The sequence below is a fragment of the Stegostoma tigrinum genome, chromosome 6, assembly GCF_030684315.1.
Source record: "Stegostoma tigrinum isolate sSteTig4 chromosome 6, sSteTig4.hap1, whole genome shotgun sequence".
In the NCBI taxonomy this organism is placed as follows: Eukaryota; Metazoa; Chordata; class Chondrichthyes; order Orectolobiformes; family Stegostomatidae; genus Stegostoma; species Stegostoma tigrinum.
In genome coordinates this window covers 91,255,526-91,279,909 of record NC_081359.1, presented here as the reverse complement: position 1 = coordinate 91,279,909, position 24,384 = coordinate 91,255,526, and the positions used below count along the sequence as shown (strand labels likewise).

The 24,384-nt window shown below is 40.2% G+C and overlaps 1 protein-coding gene across 3 annotated transcripts in view; it reads right to left on the bottom strand.

Moving 5' to 3' along the window:
- Nucleotides 1–24,384, bottom strand: part of LOC125453462 (rho guanine nucleotide exchange factor 17-like) — a 457,467-nt gene that overhangs the window by 35,703 nt on the left and 397,380 nt on the right. For all 3 annotated transcript variants that reach the window (XM_048533100.2, XM_048533099.2, XM_048533101.2), the window contains exons 8-12: nt 22,835–22,944; nt 19,568–19,653; nt 14,422–14,540; nt 9,176–9,389; nt 2,395–2,468 (exon numbers count right to left, since the gene is read on the bottom strand). In XM_048533100.2, the coding sequence (XP_048389057.1) occupies nt 2,395–2,468; nt 9,176–9,389; nt 14,422–14,540; nt 19,568–19,653; nt 22,835–22,944 (603 nt within the window). The remainder of the gene's footprint in view (nt 1–2,394; nt 2,469–9,175; nt 9,390–14,421; nt 14,541–19,567; nt 19,654–22,834; nt 22,945–24,384) is intronic.

The following is a 24,384-nucleotide window of genomic DNA, read 5'->3' as shown; positions in this document are numbered from 1 at the left end:
ATGTGGATGTACAGAGGTATAGATCAGCTATGATCTTGTTGGATGGTGGAACAACTTACTAGCTCATAACTATTCTTATTCCATGCCTTTCTTTTAAGTCTTTTCTTACATAAAGATGCTGATTCATGGTTGGATACAGTTTTACAGATGCCACAGACTCCAGTGCTTACAGCACAGAAAGACTCCATTCAGCCTTCATCTTATACAGGTTCTTTGTGCCTAATAAAATCCAAAAGATCTGCAGATGCTGTAAATCTGGAACAAAAACAAAGTTGCTGGAAAAGCTCAGCAGGTCTGGCAGCATCTGTGGAGGAGAAAACAGAGTCAACGTTTCGGGTCCGGTGACCCTTCGTCAGAACTGATGGTGGCTGGGAAAACTTCAGTTTATATGCAGAAAATAGGGAGGTGGGTGGGGTAGGGAGTAAACAATAGGATAGAGCCCAAAGAGAGAGAAAGACAGTTATCATTGGCAACTCCTTTGTCTGTCCAACAGTCTTTCTCTCTCTTTGGGCTCTATCCTATCGTTTACGCCCTGCCCCACACATCTCCCTATTTTCTGCATATAAACTGACGTTTTCCCAGCCACCATCAGTTCTGACGAAGGGTCACCGGACCCGAAACGTTGACTCTGTTTTCTCCTCCACAGATGCTGCCAGACCTGCTGAGCTTTTCCAGCAACTTTGTTTTTATTCTGTGTGCCTAAGTTCACTGCCCTCTGTATGTTAGCCTGACGCTGACATACTGCAGTCCAGTCTTCTTCCCAGGTAACAAGGTGTAGAGCTGGATAAACACAGCAGGCCAAGCAGCATCCGAGGAGCAGGAAGGTTGACATTTCAGGCCTAGAAGGGTCTCGGCCCATTACGTCAGCTTTCCTGCTCCTCTGATGCTGCTTGGCCTGCTGTGTTCATCCAGCTCTACACCTTGTTACCTCAGATTCTCTAGCATCTGCAGTTCCTACTATCTCAGTCTTCTTCCCATTCAGCCTGTAGGCCACGGTTTCTTCAAATTGATCAGGAATGAATGTCCAGGCTGTCTTCCGCACCATTTTTTAGAAATCTCTCGCCCACTATTCTCTAAACATTCCCAAACCTGAACTTATTCAGTTATCTCAGACAGTTATTTTAAATACAATATGACTATTATTATAACTTCTAATCTGACAGCGAACTGAAACTTAAATCTTGGCAGATTGCCCGACACATTTCAAACTACCATCAAACTGGGAAGATAAACAGAAACGACAGATGACAGCATGGAATCCACATTGCTTCATGAAGGATAAGGGCAGCAGCTGCAATGGAAATGCATCTTCAAAGCTTATTCCCTATGAGTGACAGTGTTCTTATTTCCACCTATGTCATTGTTCCTGCATTGTCATTGAATCCAAATGGGGCTAACAAAGTGTGGAGCTGGATGAACGCAGCAGGCCAAGCAGCACCTTAGGAGCACAATCTGATGAAGGGTCTAGGCTCGAAACGTCAGCTTTTGTGCTCCTGAGATGCTGCTTGGCCTGCTGTGTTCATCCAGCTCCACACTTTGTTATCTCGGATTCTGCAGCATCTGCAGTACCCATTATCCCAAATGTTGGAGATTCCTGCTTAACAGCATCAGGAAAGTACCTTTGCCACTGCTGTGATTCAGGAAGAAGGCTCATCACCATAGAAACTAGGTAATAGGCAATAAATGATGGTTGTGCTAGCATCACTGCTAACCTAAGAAAGGTGTTTACTTCTTTACAATTGTATCAGCCAATGGTAGCTGTCTGATGCTAATTTTCATCTACTCCCCTCAGTAGGCAGCAAGGATATCCATCCAAAGACAATGTGATCTGTTTCAATACATTCACTTAAGTCCTTGTCATATCATTGGGAGCTGACTGCAATTTTTATCAGATAGGATGAACAGAACACTCCAATAAGCATACCATCAATTCAGTGTGGTGGCTAAGAAAATTGGAACCAGAAGTGGCTTATAAACAATAAAGCTTTCTTTAGTTTCATTTTGCCGTTTGGAGGGGCAGAAATCCAGTGGGCTTCTAGCACTTCCACAGGAGTCTCTCTAGTAGATTTCACCTCTGGTTCTTTATGTTTTTCTCCCTGTCTTTTTCTATCCAACCTTTAATCTTGCACACTAATCATGTTCATTTGTTACATACAGTTTTCATTATTTTATCAACATGATAAAACACATTAGACTATAAATTACTGTCGATGAGAGTCAAATGTAAAGATTTAACAGACTGGCAGTATCAAATTTCTATTTCTGTTAATTTAATAGAAGAATTAATGTAACTGGATAATGGAATTGCCATAAACACATTAAGGCTCTCAACGAAAATATCTCTAGCAGTAATTTCCTAACTTCTATCTTTAAGATTCAGACAAGCTACAGCACCTGCATTCCACTCCGTGTCTTCATGATGGGAATGGCCTTCAGGAATTCTGGGTCCCAATGATCTTTGTTCAAAGCTGTAAGATAAGTAAACAAAACAAGCCTAAGGCTATGCACTGAAGATAGCAGCTGATCACCTATTGAAAATGTGTGTGGCTGATATTTTTACAATGAAAAGTCTCACGTCTTTTCCACCTCCTCAATCACCCTATTCAAAAAGCACTAGTAATAGATGAACAAGGCCTAGTTTCTAACACTTCATTAGTTTGCAGCAAATCCAAGCACGAAAATGTGGCAGTCTGCAGAGAGTCCATTCAACTTTTCAACGATTGGTAAAACAACATTCTGACTCCCACAATGTAAGCATGTTCTGCTCCTCAGCTAGCATTCACGGCAAATAGTGAGACCATTAGGATAAGAAACATGCCCAGGAAAACCTATCCCAAAAATCTTCCAGTTGAAATAACGGAAATCATCAAGCACTTTTTACCATGCTTTCAGCAACAGTCTAATCTGGATAATAAAGACTGAAAAAACTGCGGATGCTGTGAATCAGGAACAAAAACAAAGTTGCTGGAAAAGTTCAGCAGGTCTGGCAGCATCTGTGGAGGAAGAAATTATTCTGACGAAGGGTCACCGGACCCGAAATGTTAACTCTGTTTTTCCCTCCACAGATGCTGCCAGACCTGCTGAGCTTTTCCAGCAACTTTGTTTTTGCTCCTAACCTGGATAATGCTGGCAACCACATTTTCCCAGAACCTAGGTGGAGAAATGGAAGGAGTGGCTCTATTCATTGAGCCCACACTGACTCTGGGAAAATGAGTAGAAACAAACAGTACATGAAGATATGGGTTTTTTTTCCTCTTAAAACAGAACAGCAAATTACAAACTCCTCAAGCTCATTGACTGTTGAGACACGTCAAAGCTGCAAGCCTGAATTTGAAGCAAATGTCTTGCAGCTTCAGTACTTCGATGTTCATTAACACATATTCATGTAGAAAGATGTCACAAAGACAACATAGGCTTGTAGGAATATGAGAAGTTTTAATCCCTGTTACACCTCACCGTCCTTTTTCACTGGCTTGAAGAGCTACAGCAATTAAATTGAGATGAACAAGTTCAAAGAAGAAGAGTGACAAGTGAGAATGTTAGTTTTTTTTCTTACTTCAACAGAGAGGACCTTCTGTGATGTCAATGAGAAATAATATTAACAAGGTCAATAAAGTAAATGGATGGGTCTTGACATGAGTGCTTCTTTTGTGCTTCAAGATCCAAATTGTAACAAGACTCCTGTTCTGTATTATTTATAATAGGGATTATAAGGAAATGAGACAGTCAGTCTTTGCCATTTCACTTTTTAAGACCCAATGTTGGCTGCTCGCAGAAAATAACTCTTCAGGCATTAGACAACAGGAGAATGCTATGCTTTTCAAAAGCTGGAGTCAGCCAAGGACAAAGGTACAAATACAGGCCCATACTTCAGTTACCATCTCCTTAATCCTTATTAAACAGCACAGTCAGATCAAGTTGCGAGCAGTGGAATTATCTTTGACATATGATATGATAAGTATATTCTGGTGATGTCTGCTGGCAATGAGTCAAGATTGCTCAAGCAAGCCAGTGCTATATGAAGTTTGCTGAGTTACACCTGCCCTTTTATAAGTGCTCCAGACAAAGCAAAGAACTTTGTGCCAAAGCTGCGCAATTTTAGCATTTCCCCATAAACAGGCCAGACCCAATATGGCTGATCAATGGAAAACTGCACATCACAATTCCTGAGCATTGCCCATTGCCTGGTGATCTCCTCAGCTCGCACAAGTATCCTGTTTGTACAACACTGAATGATGATAGAGCTTGGGATCTCAAGGTTAGATGCCAAAGCTCCAATGCTGTGTCTGAGGCCTGGAAGGCTTTCCACTGGAGTAACACCAAAGCCCCAGAAAGAAACCCTGAAGGTGGGAAGGCAAAAAAATTCAATTTCCCACCTGAGGGAGTCAATATACACATATAACAAAATATGGGTGGGTAAATGACAGAATGTGTGTGTGTGACATATACCTGTTCAATATACTATGCTGTTGCTGGACACATAGGACACCATTTACTCATATTGTAAAAGCAACAACGGGGATATTTGAATTTTGAAAGGAACAAGTCCGTAGTGATTGTAACAAGGTCAGCCAGATGGACCTCACTGAATATGGGTTCCCCTATTGGGTCTGTTAACCTAGTCCATTCAGGGAGGTCTGGCTGACAGATATAAACAGGAGTGTAAGAGGTTCTGTTCACTCCGAGAGCTGACTCTGAGGAAGCTGGGCCAGTGTCAAGGACTATGCACGTGTAAGTAAACGGTGATAGCTTATCGACATCTGCGGAGTTATCTCTCAAGGTGTATTTATAATTACACTTCCTTGACCTCGATATCTTTTCTAAAATAAATTATATTTTCTTTTCTGTTGACCCAGAGGTCACTAGGTCTGAAGGACCATCAGGGTTTGTTCTCACTAGTACACGTTGATGTGGCACTGGAGATTGGCCCATTCCATTCAAATGATGCTGAGTGGATGTCCAACTCTGGGCTTACCGAATTGTAGTGACTTGGTAGGGACCAGGAAGAAAATCAGTCCCTCGTATTGGCACATTTCCAGGAATAATAGCACAATACCACTGATAGGCAACGAAGAAAAGTAAATGCAGTATCATAAAACCACATTTTTCAGTTGGAAAAAGAGAACAATGTTGCATTTATATAGCACTTTTCATGGCCATCGGTTACATCAAAGTACTTTACAGCTAATGAGGTATTTTTGAAGTATAGTCGCAGGAGCTACAGCAGCCAATTTGGATTCAGCGAACTCTCACTAACAGCAATGGCTAAGTAATGTTTAATTTTAGGGTAAGGCAGTGTTGTAGAGGTAATATCACTGAGCTGGTAATACAGGAGCCCAGGTTAATGAGCTGAGGACGTGTTCGAATGGCAGCTGGTAGGATTTAACTTCAATGAATAAATCCGGAATTGAAACTCTGCCTCAGTAATAGTGACCATGAGACTCATGTTTCTTTTCATAAAAACACATCTGGTTCACTAATCACCTTTACAGGAGGAAATCTGCTTTCCTTACCTGCTCTGCTCATATGTCAATCAGGACCTGTGGCAATGCTTGAAGGAAGAGTCATACTGGGCTTGAAGCACTAACTTGATTTGTCTGTCCATAGATACTGGCAGATATTCTGAGGTTCTCCAGCATTTTGTTTTTCTTATCCCACTGCAATGTGGTCAAATTTTAACTATCCTCTGAATTGGCCTCATAAGCAACTCAGTTCAGGGCCAATTAGGGAAGGGCAACTTACAATAGCTTTGTCAGTGATGCCCACACCCCACAAAAGAATAACTCGAAAGCAGATTTGTTCGTGTGATGTTGATGCAGGAATAAATATTAGCCAAGGCACCAAAGATAATTTGATAGCCTCCTTCAAAAAAGTGCCATGGGATTTGGATGGGACCTCTGATCGTGCAGGGTTCCCTCAATACTGCACTGGAGTGACGGCCTTGATTTTTGCGTTCAAGCCCTGGAGTGGGTCTTGAAGCACAACATGGTTCTGAGGGGAGTGTGTTTCCAACTGATCCATTAGCCGACACGAGGTGGTGTTATTTGAGCTGTTTCACTTTGCTCTGTTGAGATATAAGCAATTCCTAATTGTAGTTATGCTGTCCAAGAAGAGTCTACCTTTATCTCGAATGGGATGGAAAGATAATGAAATTGAAGGGTTTTCTTTTAGTATATCTTGCTGAACATTTGTTCTTTATAAATATTGGTAGGTTCCAGACATTTTCTGAGGTTCTGTGCAATAGTGATATATGACCATGATTGGCTATGGTTTTATAAGCTGTGACATGAAACTAATGTAGATTAACAAGAGATTATTGTTTCTTCAAAGTCTGAGTTATGGTAACATTTGTAACTAGGACATGATGACACGCTAAAAATAGCTTAAACTGACAGAATATTATTGGCTTGGCATCCTATTATTTTGAAGGCTTTACACGCCTGAAGCAAACAGACTGTGAGATTCAGATAGCGTGAATGGCAATAGAATAAAATGAGATGGGAAACTGATTGCCAGTGAATTTTGCCAGATGGGAGACATTGGACCAGAATGGAAATGGCTTTACCCCTTTACAAAGGTCTGACACCAATCTTAAACAACTTCTTACTGACAATGCAAAATTGTCAATCACACAGAGTCTGTAACAATGTCTCATTTTCAAGAAGTGTATCTCGTCTTTGCGCTGCCCCTTTCACATTTGGCAGCAGTTCACATTTAATCCATTTTTTAAAAACGTTCTGAAGTTTAAATTTGACCTTAAATAACATTTGCTACTAAAAAGGGTGTTATGAGTAATGAGATCACCTTAGAGATAGATTAATCCTTTGCCCTCCGTATTTGACATTTACACAGTCAATGCTGGATTTCTACAGTTGTAATTGTGCACAGGAGTGATTGATCTAATGCTGTCCATCTCATTAGACCATAATACCTATACGGAATGCATATCAGGCCTTTGAACATGTTCAAAGTGGAATAGATCAGCAGCACTTTGCATGATTTATGTTAATGTACCTCATAAAATAAATGTAAGAGTGTTCTAAACTGGTATAGGGGATAAATAGAGGAATTTGTTTTTAAATAGAATCCCAACAGTGTGGAAACAGGCCCTCCGGCCCAACAAGTCCACACTGACCCACAGAGCATCCCACCCAGACCCATCCCCCTATAACCTACACATCCCTGAACACTACAGGAAATTTAGCATGGCCAATCCACCTAGCCTGCACATCTTTGGACTGTGGGAGGAAACTGGAGCACCTGGAGGAAACCCACAGAGACACGAGGAGAATGTGCAAACTCCACATAGACAGTCACCTGAGGCTGGAATCAAACCCAGGCTCCTGGCTGTGAGGCAGCAGTGCTAACCACTGTGCCACCGTGCCCAATGAAAAAAATACGCTTTCTTCGAAATATGTTTCTTAACAAAGAACACCTTCAAGAACAACTCCACATCTCACAGTTCCAAGTCACCACATTAGTGATTTGATCCTCAAATTCCTTGGGCATTTTAAAAGCTTACCCTTGTTTTCAAATCCATACATGCTTACCTGTTCCTAATTCTGCAATTTACTCCAGCCTTACATTTCTCTGAGATATTTATCACTTAATTGAAAAGATAAAGACATAACAGCATAAGAAACAGGAACAGAAGTAGGCCATTTGACTAATGCTCCCTGTAAACGATAGTAGTTTATATTTTATTCAGTGCATGGTCCCTTAAAATTGCCTTGTGCACCTTGCTACACATATGCATTATTGCAGAACAAGGTCTACACAGTATCTTACAGACTGTGCACCAGTGCATTTCTGCTGGAACATCAGCCACTCAAGTCTGCTCTGTAAATCAATAAGATCGTGGCTGAGTTTAGTAAAAGGTTAAAGTTGAAAATGCCGCCAAGTCTGACTTCAGAAAGACAAGCAGAGTGAAATCATCTGCATGATGGGATCAATGTAAGAGTTTAAAGACTTGAACTATGCCAACACCACTTAAAAACAGACTGTAAATAAAGATACTTTACAAAATTATGCATTCACTAACCCACGGCAATTCACTGTGATGTGCATATGATTTTGCTTCCATATGTTCCTGATGTTCCAGCAGAAATGCACTGGTGCACAGTCTGTAAGATACTGTGTAGACCTTGTTCTGCAATAATGCATATGTGTAGCAAGGTGCACAAGGTTTAATTTAGCAGTTCAACCTGAATGAACATACGTGCCAGCTTCCAACCAAGTGCCAATGGGTCTAGGCCCGAAACGTCAGCTTTTGTGCTCCTGAGATGCTGCTTGGCCTGCTGTGTTCATCCAGCCTCACATTTGATTATTTTAGGCAAACCTTCCTGGTTGCCTTCCTCTGTACAGGAAGGTGAAGGAAAGCAGTTCAGATATTTGTTTGCAATACTGCCACAGGTGATCCTGCATAGATCAGGGTAATTCAGCTTCTAAACAGGACTTACGATAAACTCTCACAGCATTAATCTCTTAACATAGGCTTGATATTCATAACAGCTCAGGAAAGAAATTCCTTTGTGTGATTTTGTAACAAAGTTGCAAATCTGGAGATTAATTGCTTTATTTTATCACACCTTTCATAACCATTGGTTGTTTTAAAGTACTTTATGGGCAATAAAGTACTTTATGAAGTGTAAGCATTGTTGTAATACAGGAAATGTGGCTGCCAATTTGCACACAGCAATGATGTGATAATGACCAAAACAGCAGCACAGTGGCTCAGTGGCTAGCACTGCTGTCTCACTGTGCCAGGGACCCAGGCTTGATTCCAGCCTTGGGCAACCGTTTGCATGGAGTTTGATATTCTCCCCGTGTCTGTGTGCTCTGATTTCTTCCCACAGTTGAAAGATGAGCTAGTTAGGTGGACTGGCTGCACTAAATTACCCATAATGTGCAGGCCATGTGAATTAGCAAGAAAAATTCAGGGTTGCAGTGATAGGGTAGTGGGGGATGGGTCTGGGTGAGATGCTGTTTGGAGAGTCAGTATGTACTCAATGGGCTGAATAGCCCGTTTCCACGTTGTGGGGATTCCATCTGATTTTCTTTATGATGCTAATCATGGGGTAAATATTGACCATGACACTATGAAAATAACTCCATACTCTTCGTCCGTGTTGCAATGGAATCTTCCACACCAACGTAAGCAGATAGAGCGTAGTACCTAATTTCTTCTTGGTTTCTTCGAACACGTGTTCAAAGCCAGCTCGTGCCTCAATACTGCTGAACTCAAAAATGAACGTTTCGGTTCCCTCAGCTGTTGTGGCCGTTAGTTCAACTTTTGTGAGAGGAAACATCGTACTGACTGCGAGTGACTGTTTCTCAGAGAGCTCCCGATTCACTGAGGCCATCAGGTCTTTAATAACATCATCCAGGCTCTGACAAGAGAAAAAAAACAAGGAATTTATTCTGCCCACTCGTGGTTTAGGGAAGTGGCATTATGGGCAATGCTGTGAAAATTGCTCACCCGAATGCAGTCAGCAATGTAAGACTCCCACCTTTCATGAATACAACAACAATCTGGGAAGGATTTTCATTTTGAGGCAGGAATCGGCAGTTGGGCAATTTCATGATTTTACAACGCTGGCCAGCAATACCTGCCTACAATAAGTTTGTGACAGGTTGTTTGGGGAGGCTGGAGGTGGAGCTGCTACCGTTAGAGACACGTTTGAAGCAAAAATGGGGATGGACGGCTGCTGGTGTGAACATTTTAAAAACACCCACATCCATTTGCTGTTTGGTAAATGGGTACGAGACTCCCTAACTCTTAACCCCCAATTCTCAACAATTCATTTACCCTTTCGTAAACTCAATCCCTGATACTTCCTACATACACGACTGACACTTACTCTATACCATGTAATCCCTGTTCCCACTTCACATTCCCTGTATTCTTCATTCACTCCTTGATCTCCACCGCTCCAGTATCTACTTCTATCAAACTCACAACCCCTATAATAATATTAGGAGGTTTCTCAGATGTTCACAGAACAATAAAAATAAACAAACAATGCTTCAAAATCCACCAAAAGTATTAACAGGTTATACAAAAAACAAAATAACCATGATCGCAGTCTCCTTGACAGCCATATCAACAAACAATGCTAACCTAAATACATTAGTGCATTTGAATTTTAACCAAACATACATGAGATGTCATTGGATTACTGCATTGGCAACCTCTGCTAAACTGGATCAATTGGTGGGTTTGGAACTCAGTCAAGCACTCATAATGAGATTCCACTGAACAACTGTGTCAACAAAGTCTCTCGTGCTGAGTATGTTAAACTCTTTGAGGTTATTCAAAAGACTGAAATTCAACGTAAAGATTAAAACACAGTGGTCAATCAACCAGTTAAATATTAATTTCAGAATTGTTCAATGCAGAAGAGAGCTTTTTCTGTCAGCTCAGTCCTGTCACGCATGCAACACCCTCTGCATGAGAAAGTTACCCCTCAGGTCCCTTTTAAATATTTCCCCTCTCACCTTAAACCTATGTCCTCTGATTTTGGATTCCCCCAACCTGGGAAATCAACACAGACCTTGGCTATTCACCCTATCCATGCTACTAATGATTTTATCAGCCTCTAGAAAGTCACCCAACACTCCAGGGAGAAAAGCCCAAGCTCATTTCAGCCTGTCCCTATATCTCAAACTCTCCAGTCCCGGCAATATCCTTGTAAATCTTTTCTGCACCCTCTCAAGTTTAATGACATCCATCCTACAGAAAAGTGACCAGAATTGTACGCAGTATACAAAAACAGGCCTCACCAATGTCCTGTACAGCTGCAACATGACATCCCAATTTCGATACTCAATGTTCTGACCAATGAAGGCATGCGAATCCCACTCAGTTCATGACACCTCTGAGTTAATGTAAATCACATTATAAACAAATGTTGGCCCAATTTCATGAAAATTGCAAGAAATATGAAATATACCCTCTCCACAATGGAGAGGGAAGCATCAGGATAATTAGGAGCATGCTCAGGGCCAACACCTTTACCTAGGTGTAGGAGTCCTAAAATCAGATTCTGACCCGAATATGCTTCATAGAGGCAACAATAATCTGAGCAACACATAGTCCATATAAGCATAAGGTTGTAGTTGTCTGATTGATTTTGCTGATTTCAGTCAGATTCTCGTGATCGGTGGAGACGGCTGGAAAGCGAAGACTTCAGTCGGCTTCAACTAGCTGTTTGCACTGGTAACAAAAACTTCTAATGGCTTTATAATGGGGATTGTATATCTTGGAAACATTAAAAGAAACGACCAACATAGTGAGAGGGTGGAATTGAGGGAAAGAAGTACACTGTAAGAAAATACTGCTGGGTAAGCTAATGGAGGTAAAGGCTGACAAATCCCCACAGCCTGATAGCTGTACCGTGCAGTCCACTAAAGGAAGTGGCCTTGAAATAGTGGATCCAAAATTGTATAGATTCTGGAGAAGTTCCTACAAGTTGGAGGATGGAAAATATAACCCCACTATTTAAAAAGAGAGGGAGAGGAATAAATAGAGCATTACTGACAATTTTGCCAAACATTGTAGTAGGGAACTGCTAGAAGCTTTCATGAAAGATGTGATAATACACTATCTGGAAAACACTAACAGAATTGGACAAAGCTGCTATTAGTTTATTGAAAGGCATATCATTCTTATTAAATCTACTGGAGGTTTTGAGGATGTAACTAGTTGAATAGATGAGGGGGAACAAGTAAATGTGGTATATATGGATTTTAAGAAGTCTTTTGATAAGGTCCTCATATAAGATTGACCGGCGAAGTTAAAGCACAAGGGGTAACGGGAGTATAGTGTAATGGATTGAGAAATGGTTGACAGACGGGAAACAAAGAGTATAAATAAATGGGTCTTTTTCTGGGTGGCAGGCAGTGACCAGGATGGTATCACAAGGATAAAAGCCTGGCTCCCAGCTATTCACAATGTATATAAGTGACCTGGATGAAGGAACTCAATGCAATATTTCCAAGTTTGCTGATGATATAGAACTGGCTTTAATTGTGAGGAAGATGCAATGAGGCTTCAAGGTGATTTAGATAAATTGAGTATGTGAGCAAATGCATGGTAGGTGCAGTACAGCATGGCTGAATGTGTAGTTAACCTTGATAAGTGTGTGGTAATGCACCTTGGAAGAAGGAATTAGACAAGGGAGTACTCATTGAACGGCAGGACACTACGAAGTTCAGAGGAAAGGAAATCTTGAAGTGTTTCTCCATAGATCCCTGAAGGTGGCAGGACAGGTTAATTGGGTTATTAAGAACTCATATGAGACACTTGCCTTTATCAGTTGGGACCGATTTTAAGAGCAGGGAGTGCATGTTGGAGCTGTCCAGAATTTTGGTTAGGCCACAGCTAGAATACTGTGTACAAGTCTATTCACCACACTATAGGAAGGATGTGATTGGATTACAGTGGTGCAGAGGAGATTCACCAGGCTGTTGTCTGGGATGGAGCATTTCAGCTACAAAGAGAGGCTAGGTAAGCTTGGGTTGTTTTTCTTAGCAGCAGTGAAGATTTAGTGAGGACTTGATTGAGACCTTTAAGATTGAAGGGCATAGACATGGAATGCAGCTGTTCACCTTAGTAAAAGAGTCAATGGCAATGGGGCATAATTTTAAACTGAAAGGTTGGAGAAATGAAGGGAATTGAGGAAAACATTTATCACCCAGAGTGTGGTGAGGGCTTGAAAATGCTCTACCTTGGTGAGTAATGGAGGCAGAAAACCTCACAATCTCTAAAACATACTTGGATGAGCACTTTAAGCGTTACAACACTTAAGACTATGGGCCTAGAATGGGAAAGTGGGACTAATGCAGGCAGTAATATATTTTTGGCAGTACAGTGTTGATGGGCTGAAGGGTCTCTCCTGTACTGTAAGATTCTATGATTCTATGAAATTACACAATTTGATGCTGGGTGTCCTTGTACACCAGTGAAGAAAGTAGACAGGCAGATAAAACAATTAATTAGGAAGGCGAAGGATATATTGACCAAATTGCAAGAGGATTTGAGTTCAGATGTAGAGATGGCTTACTGCAGATACATAGGGCCTTGATCCTGGAGTATTATGTGAAGGGGACACAGTGTCAGGATACTGGAAAAACCATGTACAATTGAGATCAGGAACTGATGAATCCACTTCACTTAAAGGGGATGAATCTGTGGAATACTCTACCACAGAAGACATAGAGGCCAAAACACTGAATATACGTAAGAAAAAGATAGATACATTTTCAGGTTTTAAAGGCATCAAAGTGCATGGGGTCAAAGTGGGAATACAGCATTGAGGTAGAGGGTCAGCCATGAGCATACTGAATAATGGAACAGGCTTGAAGGACTGAATGGCCTAAACTAGCTCCGTGTAACATTATAATGGCCTCACTTTAAAAATGGAATCTTTTTCTGGCTCTGTTGGCATTGGTGATAGATCTGTTGAATAAGTCACTATTTGAATGTCATGAACCTAGCTAAAGAGGACTCACCAATTCTATAAAGGATTTGCTGATTCTGATTTCTAGATGCATTTTGTCGAGATGGGCTGAGAGGTGGCAGATGGAGTTCAACCTGGATAAATGCGAGGTGATGCATTTTGGAAGGTCGAATTTGAAAGCTGAGTACAGGATTAAGGATAGGATTCTTGGCAGCGTGGAGGAACAGAGGGATCTTGGTGTGCAGATACATAGATCCCTTAAAATGGCCACCCAAGTGGACAGGGTTGTTAAGAAAGCATATGGTGTTTTGGCTTTCATTAACAGGGGGATTGAGTTTAAGAGTCGTGAGATCTTGTTGCAGCTCTATAAAACTTTGGTTAGACCGCACTTGGAATACTGCGTCCAGTTCTGGGCGCCCTATTATAGGAAAGATGTGGATGCTTTGGAGAGGGTTCAGAGGAGGTTTACCAGGATGCTGCCTGGACTGGAGGGCTTATCTTATGAAGAGAGGTTGACTGAGCTCGGTCTCTTTTCATTGGAGAAAAGGAGGAGGAGAGGGGACCTAATTGAGGTATACAAGATAATGAGAGGCATAGATAGAGTCGATAGCCAGAGACTATTTCCCAGGGCAGAAATGGCTAGCACGAGGGGTCATAGTTTTAAGCTGGTTGGTGGAAAGTATAGAGGGGATGTCAGAGGCAGGTTCTTTACGCAGAGAGTTGTGAGAGCATGGAATGTGTTGCCAGCAGCAGTTGTGGAAGCAAGGTCATTGGGGTCATTTAAGAGACTGCTGGACATGCATATGGTCACAGAAATTTGAGGGTGCATCCATGAGGATCAATGGTCGGCACAACATTGTGGGCTGAAGGGCCTGTTCTGTGCTGTACTGTTCTATGTTCTATGTTCTATGAATCAATAAACTATTTAGAAAGTCATCATTTACATGTCAACATCTCATACCTGGTGTGAAATACTGAGTGTCTCTGCTAACGTGCTAATCTGACTCAAGATACTGAAATCTTCCTCCAGTCGATTGAGAGTTTTCTGAATGTTTTCACGGTTTGTGGCTTGGGATGTCCCTAGAACACACATTGCAAATTAAAATCAGAGTTAGAGATCAATCAAAATAACAGAAATACTTTTGACAATACAACACCAACTTGAAGATATGTACCAGCTTTGACATGGTAAAATGCTCCTACCAAGTTGCACAGGGGCATTTTTTTGGATAAATATTGACACTAAGCTAAAAAATAAGCCATGGAAATGGGGCTGACCAAAATCTTAAGGGGTATCTTAAAGGAGGGGAGAGAGGTGTCGAGATGAAAGGAATTTCAAAGGTTCAAACCTAGATAGCTGAAAGAGCAATTATTACTGATGAGTGAAGAAAGAGGGGAATTCACAAGGAGTTTATGTTGGGGGAGTGCTCAGTTTTTAAAAGGATTGGAGGCCAGAATGAAATTACAAACATAGAATGGAGAAGATACAATTTAAAGACTACAATAGTACCAATGTCAATATTGCTTAAAAGGGAGACAAGTTATTCAAGTTACTGTTTGGCATTCATCGAGACAAATAAAAGAATGCCAAATTTCAAAGGATCACAAAAATATTTTGGTTGGCAAGTTGGCTTTGGTTGTCTGAGGCATTGTCATGAAAACAACAGTAGAATATAAGTTTATTCAACTACTAGGTAATTCAAAAAATGTGTACAGTTTGAACATCTGTTTTTATTTACAGTAAATGGCTCCCTGCATATAAATCTGTCATTTCTGGCTCATGTAAATGGGACATGTTACAAGCTCAATTATTTACCTTAAAATAGTTGTTATTGTAGCTATTATTGCACTCAGGATTATTCAGCATGTGTTGCCCAACCATAACATCATATTTAAAAGCAGGCATTTTGTTTTAGATTTTGCAAGCGCAACTTACTTGAGTAATATACACACTCTGCCTACAATAAGCAACAGAAAGAATATGCTAATTGATTCAATCAACAAATTGTTGGAGTGTACAAGCTAAATATCTGGTATTGCACTGAAATTCAAACATGATATTGATCATTTGTGTAGTTGTGCAATGTGTGTATTGGGGCCAAATCAATCTGGCCGATGAGTTAGTTCCATTTATTTGTTACATGAAATGTATCTGCAACCCAGTGAACATCACCCATTAAATATCGCAGGCGAATATTAATTTAAATGACTATATGTGCCTACAGGTTATTCAAAGACTCACAATAAATTTAGCTGGGGGATGATGGGTGCTATACTTCCCCTTAGGAGAAGCAATACCCAACAAATTCATTTTAAAGTTTGTGTGCAATGAACAAGTCTTAAACTTTGTCAGGATCCTTTATTAATATGCAAACATTGTCGTATTTTATATTAGAACAATTAATTTAAAAATTAGCACTGGTACAAATTTACACCCAAATTCTTCAAACGAATTCCATATTTTGCAAATCATCATAAAAATGTTATTTCAACAGAAGCTTTATGATATATTAAGGTTTACAATGCACATAATAGGTGAGATTATAAAGGATCCTAAGTTCTTGTCAGACAACAATCATATCCTCACTTCATGCATTTCCCAGCATTCCAGGCCCTTGTGCAAAGAAAACCAGAAGCAAGTGTATCACAATCTGCTATTCTTTGTTTCTGGTATATTCTAAAGCCTTGCGTTCTTGAATCCACGACAGTACTTAAATTTGCACCAATACAACAGTGCCAGACCTTTATTGTGTCGGACAGAACAGCAAATGACAATGTGTTTAGCTCATTCAAGCACATTTTGTGTCTTTGGTGGGAGCAAAGGAGATGTTTTAGAGCTAGGAACATATCTGAGTGTCTGAAAGCTGTCTTGTAATATCTTGGGGATCTCCAGGTAGAACATCTTTCTGCTTCTAAAAGTTCCTTTGGAATTAGCCAGCCAGTTATGGTCAGTCATTGGGTAACTGGGGAGCTTGCTCCTGTCACCGGTTGATGCTATATCTGTGGAGCAAGAAAATTCATGCGAATCCGATGCAGATGTGTCTGCTTGGAAGAATTATTAGATTGTAAGTAATTTTCTTTTGAAGGATTTGAACAGCGGCTAAAGTTGTGGGAGGGAAAATATATACAAAAAGATATTTCCCAGTAGCAGCAAAATGGGGTTTAATATATAAAATATGTGTGCCTGAATACTGTTTGTAGTGGAGGAATGGCGAATTTCATGAGTCTCACTGCCTATTAATTGGTTTAAAATAAATACATGAAAGCTTGCATTCAGTGGTTGCACAAGAGAAATGGGTGTGATACAGTTCAGTTAGCATATACAATTCTGTGCACATCAAGTAGTCTCAGGCACCAAACCTCAAGAAATGTGGTTTCTTGTCTTGCTGAAACCTGATGGATTCTGTTCCCTTTCTAGGGACATACATTCAAATTCCTCTAGCGACCATCTTCTTTTAGCCACCCAAACACTGCTGGCATCACAACATCTGCAAGGCTTACATGTAACTCATAAATGCTTATGAAATAACTCAAAGGACGCAGGTATTCTGTCACCAAGTCACCCTTTATTTACATGGGTGCATCAGGGATCTCAATCAGGGATCGCACAGTTAATGAGATCCACTTGGCTCTCATTCCAATTACTATAGTCTGCTTCCTATTTTTCAACTTGTGAACCAACAGAAAGCACAGCTTAATAGCTACCCTTTTTTACACGACACCTGACACTTGAAAGCCGATTTATATGATAATTTAGCTTTGCTTACTGAAACTTTGCTTACAATTGGTCTTCTGAGATAAGGAAGACAAATATGTCTGAGCCTTCAGTATACGTATTTTATGACACGTATATTTGGTGGGGTGGTCTTGTGATGCAATATCTAGGTTCCCTCCCTCTGAGCTTGAATTCTATTCTAAAAATCAATGGTTATTCATCACAAAGCAAAACAGGCTATCAAACTGAAAAGCCTTCAAACATGCCTATGGCATGTGATAAAAGCAGGAGAGACTCCTGGTCAGCCCATAGTGGCACCCCGTAAACTATCTTTAGGATAGCAACCCGTCCAGGAAAAACTAGCTGTGCAAAGTGTTTGTTTAAACCATGAATTGTGATCACAGTTTGTCTGCCACGTGCATCTTCATCCGCAGGAAGTCTCTTCAATCTATTTATATTCATATGCTGTGACGCAAGTGTGTCATTCCCATTGACACAGAGCCCAATAACAAGCCATTCAGTGTCTGCTCATAGTATAAAGTTCCATAGGCTCAGCTTTAAAATCAATAATGAAACCGCTACCCTCAGGGAAAGCTCTAGCACCAGCTTAACAAACTTTATGTGAAATCTATCAGTTTTAATCTAGAGGTGAATGTTGATTTTCAGACTGCTGCATTTCTGGTGAATCCACTGGGTTTGGTGGAGAAAGGGCAGAAATGAGTCGGCAATTCATTGAGGAAGAGGTAGTGACGATCAAAGAAGGGAATGGGAGAGTGAAGGAAGGGGGAGTTAATAAAAACACAGCACATTCTTATAACTTCAGGCTGCCAACCAACACAGCTACACTTTGGGAAATTAGTGGCAGCTAATTTGGGTGAACTAAGCTTCTACAAACAGGTATTGAGTCATAGAATCATTAGGCATGGAAACAGGCTCTTTGGTCTAACTCAATAAAAACCAAAAGAACTGCGGATGCTGTAAATCAGAGACTAAAGTAGAAATTGCTAGAAAAGCTCCGCAGTTCTGGCAGCATCTGTGGACAGAAGTCAGAGTTAACGTTTCAGGTCGAATGACCCATCCTCAGAATTCTAAGGATGAAGTGGAACTGGGGAGTGGTGCAGCCCTGAGCCAAAATGATGGAATGCTATTGGAAGGGTCACTCGGCCCGAAATGTTAACTCTGATTTCTCTCCACAGGCATTGCCAGACATGCTGAACTTTTCCAGCAATTTCTATTTTTGGCTTTGCTCTAACTCGTCCATGCTGACCAGATATCCTAAATTAATCTTGTCCCAGTTGTGAGCATTTGGCCCATATCCCTTGCAATAAATAACTACTTTGTTGCTTTAAGGCACGTTGGTACAGGATTAATTTCTGGTGGGGCACTCAGGAAAACAGTCTCCGTTGCTTTGTTTTTTGAAAAGTGCTGTGAATCTTTCATGTCACCCTGGAATGGTGGATACAACCTTCGCAAGGAAAGACGAGACGATGGGCCAAGTGCTGGAAAATGGAATTAGAATAGTGAGACGGTTGTTTTTGACTGCTGCAGACTCAATGGGCTGAAGGGCCTTTTTCTGTGCTGTATATCTCTATGACCTGACTTTCACATTTCATCTTAAAGGTGGCACCTTGACTGAAAATGCAGAACCAAAGTATGAAAGAGGGGGAAGCAAGAGTGATTGCAGCAGGAGGTGAGAAGGGAACTGTTGACTGCCATACTTACCTACCAATCTCCATGCCAAATGGAGCCTGCAAACTGGTGGCTGCTGTCCCTGCCATGTCATCCACCACCTAGCATCCACAAATGAGGAAAGAAGAAAGGATAGAGAAAACGAGAGGAAGAAATAGAAAGGATAGTTAGGCAGAGAGAAGAAAAGTTAAGAAATGAAATAGGGGTAGAACTGAAAGACACAGAGACAGCAAGATACAAACAGCAGAGCCAGTGTGAGAACTCATATTGTTCGACGATGATGTGCAAGGCCTCTATGATGCTGAAAAATGTTGCATTCTTACTTCACCGGGTTGCAAAATGTTTCTGTTTATTTCAGATTTGAACATTGTTGTATGTCTGATGCTTCAAACAGACTGCAAAACTCAAAACGGTTACTGAACCTTTTGAAAATCACAGGAGCCTCTTGAAGCTTCATCCTGCTGAATTGTGCATCTGTCTCTATCTGTTCATTTCTTCACATTATGGGCTTTCTATGTTTCTACAACTCTATTGTCCTTTTAGGCTACTTATCTTAGGCATGTTTTGACTTATTTGTTTTAAATCTGTAGATAGCCTCTATCATGGATGGTTCTTAATGACAATCTGAGACTTATGCTTTACATTAGCATTATATCCAATTAGGATACATTAATGACAATTAGAGCTGCAAATTATCACAGACCTTTCACAATATCCAAATCTTCCAAAGGTAGTTTCCAGAGGAATTTATACTTGCTTGCAGTATCAATCACACTCCCAGCTGTGTATCTATTAGAATGAAAACAATTAGTGGAGGTTAAATTTAACAAAATGAACATAGTGCAGGGGTCACGATAATATACTCTAACATCTTTTAGAAGACCATTACAATGTGTAAGGGCTGAACTGATAATGGGCAATGTGCTTCTCCAACTCTGCCATGGGTTGGTAAATCTAGAAAAGCAGCTTTAAATACTCACTGCTGGATGACCTGAGTTTGGATGGTGAATTAGATTTTCCTAGACCTTCCACACTGCCAGCATATATAAGAAAAATGAAGCAACTCTCTGCCATTTTCTGGTACATACCAGGTGAGGTTCCTTATTCTTATTTTTAGCAGATGTTGTTACCAGAACACTTCAAATTAGGTGCCTGAGTTTTGTCTTCACAACTAACAAGCAAGTGAGCAAATGTAAAAGGAACTTTGGTCACCTTGGAGGGCCATGTTCCAAATACTCGCACACTGGTAAAATCCATATGACATCACAACTCCGAACCATGGGCTGATATTTCTGTTATTGAATTTTTTTTTTAAAAAGTAGATTCCTTGGCTGCTAGAAAAATATGTGGGACTTCTGAATTACAAGTAACATGATATTGGTTTGCATTCTGCAGTCAGCAGTGAAGGGATGGTGTTCAGCATTGATCTCAAAAAAAAAACAGCCCACATAGATTTAGCAGCTCCAGAGCATTGATACTGACTTTGCTGATATGCCTTTTCCCTCATCTGATGTGACTTACAAATCTAATGTCATTTATGTGAAGTCATTAAGCAGTCTGGCCGTTAATCAGATGGAAGAATTCTCACTGCCAGAAAATCAAGAATTAAAAAAAACACCAATTATAGCTGAACTTCAAATAATTTTAATAAACCAAAAATAAAGATTGAGAAATATATGTGGAAGAAACTGGAAGTTAAATTACAAATAAATGTTGAAAAGGTTCATTTTAAAAAGCATAACTTTTTAACGCTTTTGCAAGGAAATGATGGAATAATACCCCAAGCTTAAAGTATTCATTGGGTCAGAAAGGTAGTTCAGAAATAATTATGTCATAGTACACCTTTAAAATGTAGTTACTGCATTTGTGAATACTCAAAATTGAACAATGTGGATGAGCAATGTATTATTGACAAACACCTATAGATTTCTGGCTTCAACTGCACATGTATCATAATAAAATAATTACGCTCCTGGGCTAGTATTTCAAAATCCTGAACAACTGACTCAAAGAAATAAATTGATCGGCCACAGAGGATATTAAATTCAAGTATATAGAAACATATGAATTAAAAGTAGGAGTAGCCAAGTCAACCCTTCAAACCTGCTCTTTTATTCAATAAGATCACAGCTGAACTGATTACACTATCTCGACTTCTGTCTTAAACAATATTCAAGGACTCTGTTGCCACTACCTTTGTTCAAGAGAATATCAAACACTGATCCTCTGTGAGAAAATAAATTCTCTTCATCTCTGTCTTAAGTGGGTGACGCTTTATTTTTCAACAGTGATCCCAAGTTCTAGATTGTCCAACAAGAGGTAATATCCTCCTCATAGACGCCCAAGATCTTACAAATTTCAGTCAAGTTGTCTATTAAATAAGTTCAAGATAATCAGGGTCAAAGTAGTTTCGTGAAAGTGAAATCATGTTTAACCAATTTATTCGACTTCTTTGAGGAAGTAACATGCGCAGTGGATAAAAGAGAACTGGTGGTTCCACTACATTTAGATCTTCAGAAGACACTTGATACATTGCCACATCAAAGGTTACTGCAGAAAAATAAAAGCTCATGATGTAGAGGGTAGCATCTTGGCATTGATGGGTGATTGGCTGGTTAACAGGAAGCAAAGAGTAGACATAAATGGGTATTTTTCAGGTTGGCAAGATGGAATGAGGAGTGTTACAGGAATTCAGTGCTGGGACCTTACCTTTGTACAACTTACACAAATGACTTACATAAAGGGATTGAGAACATGATTGCCAAATTTGAAAGATGAAACTATCCTTTTTGGCAGGTAGAATGAAAAAGAATATTATCTAACCGGTGAGAGATTGTGGAGTTCTGAGGTACAGCTGGATCTGTATCAGACATAAATCACAAAAGGTTGGTATGCAGCTCCAGCTCATAGTTAGAATAGGTAAGAGAATGTTAACGTTTAACATGAGGGGAATTGAACATGAAAGTAGGGAGGTTATGCCTCAACTGCACAAAGCACAAGTGAGATGGAATGCTGTACACAGTATTTTCACCTTATTTAAGACATAAATCCATTGGAGGCAGTTTGGAACAGGTTTAATAGATTACACTTGGATTGGGGGTATTGCCTTATGGGTAAAGGTAGGACAGGCCAGGCTTGTATCTGCTGGAATAGAGAACAGTGGGAGGTGACTTGATTGATAACATCTCAAGGAGGTTTGACAGAGCAGATGGGGACAGTATGTTTCCCCTCATCGGAGAATATAGCATTAGGGAGGGTCACTGTTTAAAAACATACATAAACCACTCTGTGAAAAAAACTGCCCCTCGTGTCTTTTTTAAATCTTTCTCCTCTCACCTTAAAAATATGCCTCCTGGTCTTGAAATCCCCCACCCTAGGGAGAAGACACCTGCCATTCACCTTATCTATATCCCTAATAATTATATAAACCTCTATGAGGTCATCCCTCAACTTTCTTTGCTCCAGTGAAACAAGGCCCAGTTTATCCAGCCTCCCCTTGTAACTCAAAACCTCTATTCCCAGCAACAACCCGGTAAATCTCTTGTGAACCTGGTTTTTGGTTGTATAAACCAAACAGAAACACATTGTCTGGTATTGCTGATGGAACCACAACTGTTCACTCCAAGCTAAAATGCAAAGTGTAAAAGCTTTTAAGAGTAGGACAGTTGTTTATGTGAAGCAGTCCAGAGACCCTGCTGATAGAGTTAGAACAGGAAAGGCAGGAAGGCTCAAAAGGAACATTCAGACTGGCATGGACTGATTAGGCTGATTGTCCAGTTACTGTGCTGCATATCCTAAGCAATGCACTGAATTCCGGCTGTTGCTTTAATTGGCAGTATACTTGAAACATCAGTTTAATACCTTGGATATCAGTTAAAAATTGATAGCAGATTCCTTTTAAAACAGGAAAAGACAAAGCACACTCTGTCTACAAGTAAACATTTCTATGCAAGAGAGACTGCACACTCACAAGCTCATAGAACTCCGTCGGAGAGAGCCAGTTTTACGTTTCAAAGTAGTGCAAATCAGAAGGTCTGTGAACAGAAACAGCGAGCGTTCCTTCTTGCTACTAACGGATTTCTGTACATAGAAGAAATGGCAAAAACAGAAACATATTGGTGTAACCATTAAGAAGTGTCATTTTCAATTATGTTAGGATAAGCTTAAATTTAAGATGGTTACATGCAATAATTCTTTCACACCAGAGTCACCAGTGTAACTCGCCCGTTCCATCCAAATATTCAACAACATTGGATTGGTCTTCCTTCATTGACGTCTGTGTTGTCAAAAAGTAAGTCTAAGATTGCATGAGGGTGAGAGTGTGATCTCTTAGAAATCTTAATGGTTACCAGGCGGCTGGCTAGGGAATAAGAAGGGAGTAGGAAAGATGTGGGGAGTGGTGAGAAACAGGCATAAAGCTCAGCAAGACAAGGGACATAGAGGTTCCGTTAACATGGCAAGATGTGGCCCTTATTTTCATTCACTTGTGGGACATGGGCAGCGCTGGCTGGCCAGCATTTATTATTTGTCCCTAGCTGCCCTTGAACCAAGTGGCTTGCTAGACCATTTCAGAGGGCAGTTGAGAGTCAACCAATTTTCTGTGTGTCTGGAGTCACATGTAGACCAGGTGAGGATGGCAGATTTCCTTCCCTGAAGGGCATTAGTGAGCCAGATGGGTCTTTCTGATCATTGGCAATGGTAGCTTCTTAATTTTAGACTTTTCTTTAAACTGAGTTCAAATTCCACCACCTGCCATGGCAGGATTTGAACCCAGGGCTCCAGAACATTAGCTAAATTTCTGGATTAATAGTTTAATGATAATACTGCTAGACAATCAACCACCCTTTCTTTTTTCCAGTTTTTAACCTTGCAGCACTAATCATTAATTTAATATATTATTCCATTGTAAACTAAGGCAGAAAATATTTTTTCAAGGGTTCTTGCAATTTTTTTGAGGTCTACTTTCAAGCTGTGGCAGTTGCTTTTTAACTTTTCTACTCTCACTAAATCATTTGTTATGTTACTGTAACAATACCTTTTACATTTGTGTGAACATGTAGGGTGTTTGAAATCTCAGTAGCAGAATTAGAAGAATTAATCAATATCTTTAATAATGATCAACCCTATTAAACAGAAAGCCATGACACTCAAGGAAAACATTAACTTGCTAGACATCACAGATTTAAATTGGGACAAGACAATGCGTATCACAATAAGAGTTTCTTTTCACAATAACATATGCACACACAGTTATGGACACAAAAGACCACCACCTTAAACACACCTTTCACAGACTGGTGAGGTCGCAGCTAATGAATTTCCATCATATATATTTAAAGCTGGAAGATTTGAGCCAGGTAGCTACAACCTTTCTTCACTGATCACAAATCTCAATCTCAGGTTTAAGTTTCACAACAAAACAACAATTATTCATTGAAATAGCATCATCTTGTCAATTCCCCATATCGTAGCTCTTGAACTTAACTAGCCTTAAATGTGAGATTCCACATCCATGCATGC